Source organism: Argentina silus (genome assembly GCF_951799395.1).
Source record: "Argentina silus genome assembly, chromosome: 5".
Taxonomy (NCBI): Eukaryota; Metazoa; Chordata; class Actinopteri; order Argentiniformes; family Argentinidae; genus Argentina; species Argentina silus.
This window is the reverse complement of record NC_139659.1, coordinates 5,001,970-5,010,973: the sequence shown is the minus strand read 5'-3', so window position 1 is coordinate 5,010,973 and position 9,004 is coordinate 5,001,970. Positions and strand designations below refer to the sequence as shown.

The 9,004-nt window shown below is 44.7% G+C and overlaps 1 protein-coding gene across 1 annotated transcript in view; it reads right to left on the bottom strand.

The window, feature by feature from the left end:
- Nucleotides 1–7,619, bottom strand: part of astn2 (astrotactin 2) — a gene marked incomplete at both ends in the record, with an annotated part of 256,443 nt that extends 248,824 nt beyond the window's left edge. The window contains 1 exon segment of the mRNA XM_083669850.1: nt 7,280–7,619. Coding sequence (XP_083525976.1) covers nt 7,280–7,619 — 340 coding nt within the window.
- Nucleotides 7,620–9,004: the final 1,385 nt, after the last annotated feature.

Genomic DNA, 9,004 nt, shown 5'->3' with positions numbered 1-9,004 from the left:
ACACAGAGAGAACAACACATAGAGAACACAGAGAGAACAACACATAGAGAACACAGAGAGAACAACACATAGAGAACAACACATAGAGAACAACACATAGAGAACACAGAGAGAACAACACATAGAGAACAACACATAGAGAACAACACATAGAGAACACAGAGAGAACAACACATAGAGAACAACACATAGAGAACAACACATAGAGAACAACACATAGAGAACAACACAGAGAGAACAACACATAGAGAACAACACAGAGAGAACAACACATAGAGAACAACACATAGAGAACAACACAGAGAGAACAACACATAGAGAACAACACAGAGAGAACAACACATAGAGAACACAGAGAGAACAACACATAGAGAACAACACATAGAGAACAACACATAGAGAACACAGAGAGAACACAGAGAGAACAACACAGAGAGAACACAGAGAGAACAACACAGAGAGAACAACACAGAGAGAACACAGAGAGAACAACACAGAGAACAACACAGAGAGAACAACACAGAGAACAACACATAGAGAACAACACATAGAGAACAACACATAGAGAACACATAGAGAACAACACAGAGAGAACAACACATAGAGAACAACACATAGAGAACACAGAGAGAACAACACATAGAGAACACAGAGAGAACAACACAGAGAACAACACATAGAGAACAACACAGAGAGAACAACACAGAGAACAACACATAGAACAACACAGAGAGAACAACACATAGAGAACACAGAGAGAACAACACATAGAGAACACAGAGAGAACAACACAGAGAGAGCAATTATTATTGCTGCTATTTTATTTTATGCCTTAAATTTTGCTGTCTTGTACATTTGTTTAGTATATATTGTATATTCTTTTGTATTGTATATTTTACATTGGTTGGCATTCTGCGGACAGCAAAGCAAGAATTTCGTTGTACAGGGAAACATGTTTTCTACTGTGCATATGATAATAAACACTTTGAATCTTGAATCTGAATCTTGAACACAAACAGAAGTGCGGAAAGAGGAGCAAGCCTTGAGGGTTAGGCTACTGAACCTAACGTTAAGCTTTATTGCAGGCAATCGTTCAATTTCCTTTTCAGAGGCTAGAGTGAACTCTCAGCTAAGAGTCTGATGATGATGATGATGATGATGATGATGAGGATGAGGATGATGGTGGATGATAATACTGTGCAATAAATGATGGCCTCACATTAAGCTTCCCCTATACCTGTGTAGTAGTGCTGTGATGATGACTCTAGTAACAAGCGAAATTGTGAAAGAAATCAGCCAATGCTACAGAAATCCAAGCCTCCATACCACCATTTCCATGTCACAAGGCCTACGTTGAAACCTAATAAAGAACCAATGATTACAGGTTTTAACCTGACCCCTAACTGGCCAGTGACCAGAGCGGTGCTTCCTGTCACACACTCCATTACACACACTTCTCATTACACACACACACACACACACACACACACACACACACACACAAACATATACACTTACATATACACACACACACACACACACACACACACACACACACACAAACACTACTCATGCTGAGAGGAGGAGAGCCAATCATCACGGGTCACTGACCACAATTCCTTCCTGCTTCCACGGCTACAGCCATCACTTAGCTCTGTCACCCTCAGGCTAAATTGGCACATTAAGGATGAGCTCGAGCCTTGACAGTGATTAGTCAAAACATCCACAACCTTCTCTCTCTATGTGTTCGTGTCAAGCGGATACTGAGCAAGGTGAGGAAGACAGGAGGAAGCTCAGAATCATTTCCGAGTGAAAAGAAGGAGTATTTTCATTTTGTTAGATATAGCATGACTATATCTTCTTAATATCTTCTTTCAGCTGTGCTTGAAGGTTGAAGTTCTTCAATCAGGTCAATTTATATCCTTTTAAACTGTGGGCAAAATTAGCGTTTCCAGAAAGCAACAGCTGGTGAACATTTTGAGCTCAAACCTGAACTGGAACCAATCCAGCAGAGTGGTGGCAAAAACTGCTCTCTCTGACAGGCCTCTGGTGTGCCTTCAACACAAACACACACACACACACACACACACACACACACACACACAAACAAACACACACACAGTAACACGCACACACAGAGACCTTCGACTCCACACACATACACGTGCACGAGCACAGGTACACACACGCGTGCACACACACACACACACACACACACACACACACACACACACACACACACACATACACACACACACACAGACCTTTGACCTACCCCCAGCTCTCTCTCAGCATAACACAACTCAAACCCTGACGTGTGATTGAGATGTAGTGAACTGAGTACAGCATTCTGTGCCACAGGGTGTGTACCTCACCGCTGGAGCCAACTTGTTTTTTGCTACCCCCCTCCCCCCTTCCTCCCTCCCTCCCTCCCTCCCTCCCTCTCTCCTCTTACCCTCCACTGTTGCCTTCAATCTCCTATCTGCCAGCTGGGCAGGCTTGCTGTAACTCTGTCTGGAGAGGGGAGACGGATGGAGAGACGGGTTGGAGAGACGGGGGGAGAAGGAGGCCTGGCGAGGACAAGCCGGGCTGAGATAAGGTGGCATATAAAAACATCTAGTGCTGTAAGAGAAAATGGTGTAGAAGTGTGAGTGCTCCATCTGGGATGTGTGATGGACAGAGGAGATAAAGGAGAAGAAATTGAAGCGCTTCATCATCCGCGAGGTGCCTCAAGGTGTTTATAAGGTTAGCCCATAATGAGGTGTTTACAAAATCAGCCCGCCGCTAAGCGCATTGATTTCCAACCTAGTCCTCCAGCAGGCTCCACACACACACACTATCTCAAAATGGGAATAAAACGTTTGTTATCTTCTCCAATTTGCCAGTTTAAAAGTACATGCACTGCAATTAAACATAAACTTTAATTCTGACAGTGAGATGAATTTTTTGCAGCAAACTTAAATGCATGGAACAAACACGCCCACACACATACTTATAACTAGGGTAAAAAAAAAACATTCAGGCGATACAACACAGTATGTACCATCTTGCAGACACAACACAGGGCAGTGGCTACTTCATACAAATCATACTCCAAACACATCACACTGAAGGAGGAAAAGGGAAGAGAAAAAAAGGGGGAGAAAATAAGGATTCCTCCACGTCCTTTTTCCTCCTCTCTCCCCTCTCTCTCTCTCTCTCTCTCTCTCTCTCTCTTTCAGTTAATTCATTGTCTATGACACTTGAGGTAATGAATCAACGCCGGGCTGGGCGTGGGGGTGGGGGGAGGGGCGAAGAGTCTGTTAAGCACTCCCTCCCCAGTGTTGGGATTCCACCATCATCACCATCCCTATCACCACTCCAGCCCACACATTCACATGCAGACAGACCAGACAGAGTGTATTCTCGTCTGCTTTAGTAAGAAGGATCTGTGTGTGTGTGTGTGTGTGTGTGTGTCTGTGTGTGTGTGTGTGTGTGTGTGTGTGTGTGTGTGTGTGTGTGTGTGTGTGTGTCTGTGTGTGTGTCTGTGTGTGGTAAGGCCTGAGGCTTAATAACCTGGGGCATCAACATTTTTTGTTATTTTCAAAGAAAATAAGGAAAACGGATAAGAAAGAAATACTGACACACAATGGAGGATCTCCATCGAGTCATTCTGATTTTGAATGTGATGCTTCCTGTCTTAAATTCATCAGGTTACTAAATTACACAACAAACACATCAACAACACTAACATTAGGAGAGTACACATCAAACAATCGTAGAGTGGGACTAAGGCTCCATTAAAAACACAAAGGATGTTAACATGATAGCTCACATACAATGTCTTAAAAACAAACCACCAGCTCATGAATAAAGCTGAGTTGTGGTCTGTTGTGGTCTGTTGACATCTTACTATATGGCAGATTATCTCTACCGCAAATCTCCTTTGACATAAGACCTGTCACATTATTGGTAAGTGAGTCTGGGTGAGTCTTTCGGATAGTATGCCCTTTAGCTCAACATGCTAACCTCTGTTCAACAAGGACATCACACAATACAGTACAGGACAGTACAGGGATGCCATCTGTCAGTTCTGATACTGCAAGTCCAGATTTCCTCAAACTAACCTTGGATCCCCTTCTGCTGTCACAGGGAGGCTTTCATGCAGTAAGAATGCCAGAAGAGCCCCTCAGTCCATGCTGTTGTTGGCGTCTGCAATCTACCCACCAGCGAATGAGGCTTGAATGCTAACCTAAATCAAGAGCTGATGATGAAATCCATCTCCTCCCCCTATACAAAGAGCAGTCAGGAGAGAGCGCAGCACATTTGCTGCTTGGCTGAATGGGAGGACAGAGAGTCCTAACTCAAGACTCCACGTCTGGCCTTAATGAGAAAAGAAAGTGATTTACAAGCATATGCTGCTCCAGTCTCTCTATCTCTCTCTCTCTCTCTCTCTCTCTCTCTCTCTCTCTCTCTCTCTCTCTCTCTCTCTCTCTCTCTCTCTCTCTCTCTACAGTCTGGGTGTTTCATGTTTGTGTGTGTGTGTGTGTGTGTGTGTGTGTGTGAGAGAGAGAGAAAGAGAGAGAGAGAGAGAGAGAGTTGTTGGACAAACATGGTCTGTTGGTTAGCATCATAGAAGGTGTAGGCCTAATCTGTCACCATATTGTGAAATACACTCACACCACTTTATTAAGTACACCTGTTCAACTGCTTGTTAACGCAAATATCTAATCAGCCAATCACATAGCAGCAACTCAATGCATTTAGGCATGTAGACATGGTCAAGACGACCTGCTGAAGTTCAAACCGAGCATCAGAATGGGGAAGAAAGGTGATTTAAGTGACTTTGAACGTGGCATGGTTGTTGGTGCCAGACGGGCTGGTCTGAGTATTTCAGAAACTGCTGATCTACTGGGATTTTCACGCACCACCATCTCTAGGGTTTACAGAGAATGGTCCGAAAAAGAGAAAATATCCAGTGAGCGGCAGTTCTCTGGGCGAAAATGCCTTGTTGATGCCAGAGGTCAGAGGAGAATGGCCAGACTGGTTCGAGATGATAGAAAGGCAACAGTAACTCAAAGGTTGGTGGTGGTGGTGTAATGGTGTGGGGGATATTTTCTTGGCACACTTTGGGCCTCTTAGTACCAATTGAGCATTGTTTAAACGCCACTGCCTACCTGAGTATTGTTGCTGACCATGTCCATCCCTTTATGACCACAGTGTACCCATCTTCTGATGGCTACTTCCAGCAGGATAACGCGCCATGTCACAAAGCTCACATCATCTCAAACTGGTTTCTTGAACATGACAATGAGTTCAATGTACTCCAATGGCCTCCACAGTCACCAGATCTCAATCCAATACAGCACCTTTGGGATGTGGTGGAACGGGAGATTCGCATCATGGATGTGCAGCCAAAAAATTGCAGCAACTGCGTGATGCTATCATGTAAATATGGACCAAAATCTCTGAGGAATGTTTCCAGCACCTTGTTGAATCTATGCCACAAAGAATTAAGGCAGTTCTGAAGGCAAAAGGGGGTCCAACCCGGTACTAGCAAGGTGTACCTAATAAAGTGGCCGGTGAGTGTATATGAGTCCTTCTCTGATGAGAAACAGCCTTTAACCTGTTATGGGTACATCTCTGGTGTCCAAGGAATTCATATAAACTCATGAAATGTTTATGAGTAAATGGTTGGATTTGAACAGCAGATCTTTCGCATCGATGCCATAGACATAGACTGTGACGGGCTATATCTGGGCATGGAGGTCGCAGGTAGGGCTACCTCATCAGGTGCATGATTCCAAATCACCTCCACTACAAATGGTTGGTTGCACCATGCAGTGGTCTATGTAATTTGCCCCTCACATAGTCTGTTGGCCGTTGGAAATGGATAATACATGACTCATGACTACCTCTGACAAGTAGCCGAAATACTAAACAATATCCTAAATGTCTTCATGTGGTCACACAGGCCATTTCCTTAAAGGGCAAAGCCCCTTAGCCCTGAGCAGGAATATAGTGGTAGGGAAAAAAGGTGGGTAAACCTTGGACACCAGAGACAGTGACAAACATAAACGCAAAAGGTCAGAATAGGTGGGTAAACACTATTCACCAACAAAAAAAGGTATGCAAACAGGGATTACATATATTTACCCTCTGCTACTTCACTGCTTCTGAGGCCTACAGTTGGCACCACAACCTATGTTGATGTATGGGATTAACAGGATCCTCTGTGAGTGGAGTGCAATGTATGTGGATTGAAGATTAACAGGTCTAAAGACCTCATGTTTTGTTGGAGGGGGTTATCATAGCTAAGATGCCTGAAAGAACCATGTTACAGCCAAGACGTAGTAGGGAAGCACAGTATGACCTGAAGACAGTCCAAAACTTCCTGTTTTTTGTTTTTTTAGGGGATGAGCTGAGAAAGGGAGTGCTGCACACTACTTAATGGTTGCGAGGCAAAGTCAACTTCATACACATGGACCCTAAGCCCTTGAAGACTACATTGAGAAAATGATGACACTGTAGCAAGCCTGCATTATGCATTTCGTAATCAACCTCCCCCTAATAACTGCATCTGGCCTGGTCTTTGCTATGAATAATGTGTTCATATGGAGACAAATACCAATTTCATGCAGATTTGCTTGACTAAATTGCAATCCTTGCAATTGCTCACTGCCTAATACTTAAGGCTATGCATATGACATTTATAGTCATCATTTGTCACAAGACACAAGAGAGAGGTAACTGTATGATGGTGTGTGTGTGTGTGTGTGTGTGTGTGTGTGTGTGTGTGTGTGTGTGTGTGTGTGTGTGTGTGTGTGTGTGTGTCTGTGTGTGTACGTGGTGCGTATGCGTGTGTCACGCACTATACAGAAATGCTGTCCCAACACGTGTACACCAGACCAAACGCTGACTTGATTGATACGTTCTTTCCAACAGCCGTGTTCTGATACTGTGGTACCCAACGCTATTTTATCTCTCTCAAAGCCTTGAGGTAAAGGATGAGAGATGGCAAGGTGTCTTCCCCTTGATTATTCACTACCATCTTTGCGTGTGTTCTCTTGTTAATAAGCTATACTTACTTTCATCCCTAACACCACTCTTGATAGAGGAACACATAGGCTAATTTCTGTGAAATACACAAAACATATCGTTTGTATAGGCTACGACCGGCCACAGTGTGTGAGTGGTCCCTATGCGCACAACGTTGTGAAGCGGATGGTGGATATCATTGCGCATTGGGGGGGGGGGGGGGGGGACAGTTGAAGAGACTCTAACATAACAATTCTCTTACCGAGCGTGAAGTACGGAAGAGCGGTGTTGTCAAGATCATCCATAACGGAAATTCGTCCAGGTAGGTCTGTTCTTACGAATAAAAGCAGTCGGGATTCCCCTCCTCCTCCTCCTCCGGCCACGCTCCCCGAGCCACCTCCGGTGAAACTGAACTCATTCTCCCGGAGTACAGGCAGGGTAGAAACGGTTACGGTTTTAACTTCACAAGGGCTCTCCGCGTCCGTCTCCTTCTCCCTCTCCTCATCAAGCGTAGGTCCCCCTCGGCTCCCTCGGATTGTCGCGGTCCCTATCAGCAAGACCCCCAGGAGGAGGACGGTGAGGTGCGGTATTCTCCCTGCCATCCCGCTCTCTGTGCGCGGTTCTCTCGCTTTGAGTGCGGCTCATAGGCTGCCCGTTCGTTTATACTACAGTCGCTGCACGGCGGTCGTGTCTGGCCAGGAGGCGGCAGCACAGGTGTAGCGAGATTGGTACTTTTTTTTTCTCTCTCTCTCTCTCTCTCTTGCGTCTGTAGATGTATTTACATCATTACATATGTGAATATATGTCGCTTTGAGATGTCACAGTTTCATTTAAAATAAGAAAATACGGTTAAGGAAGAAAACGATACAGATTAGATAGGCCGTTATAATCAGAGAGATGCATGTCCAGACAATCATTGCATAAAGAGGATCACTAAGACTGTTGTTCATTTATGGTGCACAAGTGTGCCTGTTCAACCTTGATTTATTTACGCTTTCATTGAACCAAAGAAAGTGCGTTCATTTCATCAGTACAGGATAGAGGCTTAATACGAGAATATTGCCAGTGCTGAATTAATAGATAACACCCCCTTCCCTGCTACTGTATGTGTCCCCAGTCTGTCAGTGCACCAGTTCAAAGGAAAATGTGTTGCAGGTTGGGCCACTGCCTCTACCTCGCAGTCCAACCAAGGGGCATGAATAGAAGAACAAAGGGAATCTGCAAGAGATAATATTCAGCTTACCTCCAGGAGACAACCACATTCAGGAAATGGAAGTTCAATTTAAGAATAGGTGCCTTATAGGCTCGCTCTCTCTCTCTCTCTCTCTCTCTCAATCTCTCTCTCCATGTTGCAGATGTGACTGTCAATGTTGACTCCCTGGGGACATGACTGACTGCAGCTGTGTGACCAGGCGTGGTTCAACCTATTTTCTACCCCCATTGGACCACATCTGATTGTGTTGTTTAATGTTTACAACAATGTCATACCAGCCTGTTTTCACCACCATTTCACCCCATCTGACTGCAGTATGTGAATCGGGCAGGGATGAAGTGGGGCCTCCTGCGTGGATGACCCGAGTGTCTACCATTAAACCAAGAGCATGTCTGTGTTTGTTGTTGTTCAACTGTCGTTCAATGTTATTTGTTTTATTGTAGTGATGGAGAAGAAACAGCTGGAAAAGGGGCTTGAACCAGCAACCTTGTGGTTAGCGCACTTCCACCTATGCCTTAAAACTACACTTGTCAGGCAGTAGAACACACACATACAGTACAGCCACACTGTCCCTTTAGATTCCCCTCTACATTCATCTTGGCACTGCTTGCATGAGAGATAAGGACGTCAACACACTCGAGTGGCATAGCATCTCCCCATTGCATTGTTGAAATAATTGCCTAAAGGGCAGATATGACATGTTTTCCTTTTCTCATGGTCAAAGTGCTGACACAGTGTAGAGAGATCCACCCCTAAACGGGCCATGGGCACTGT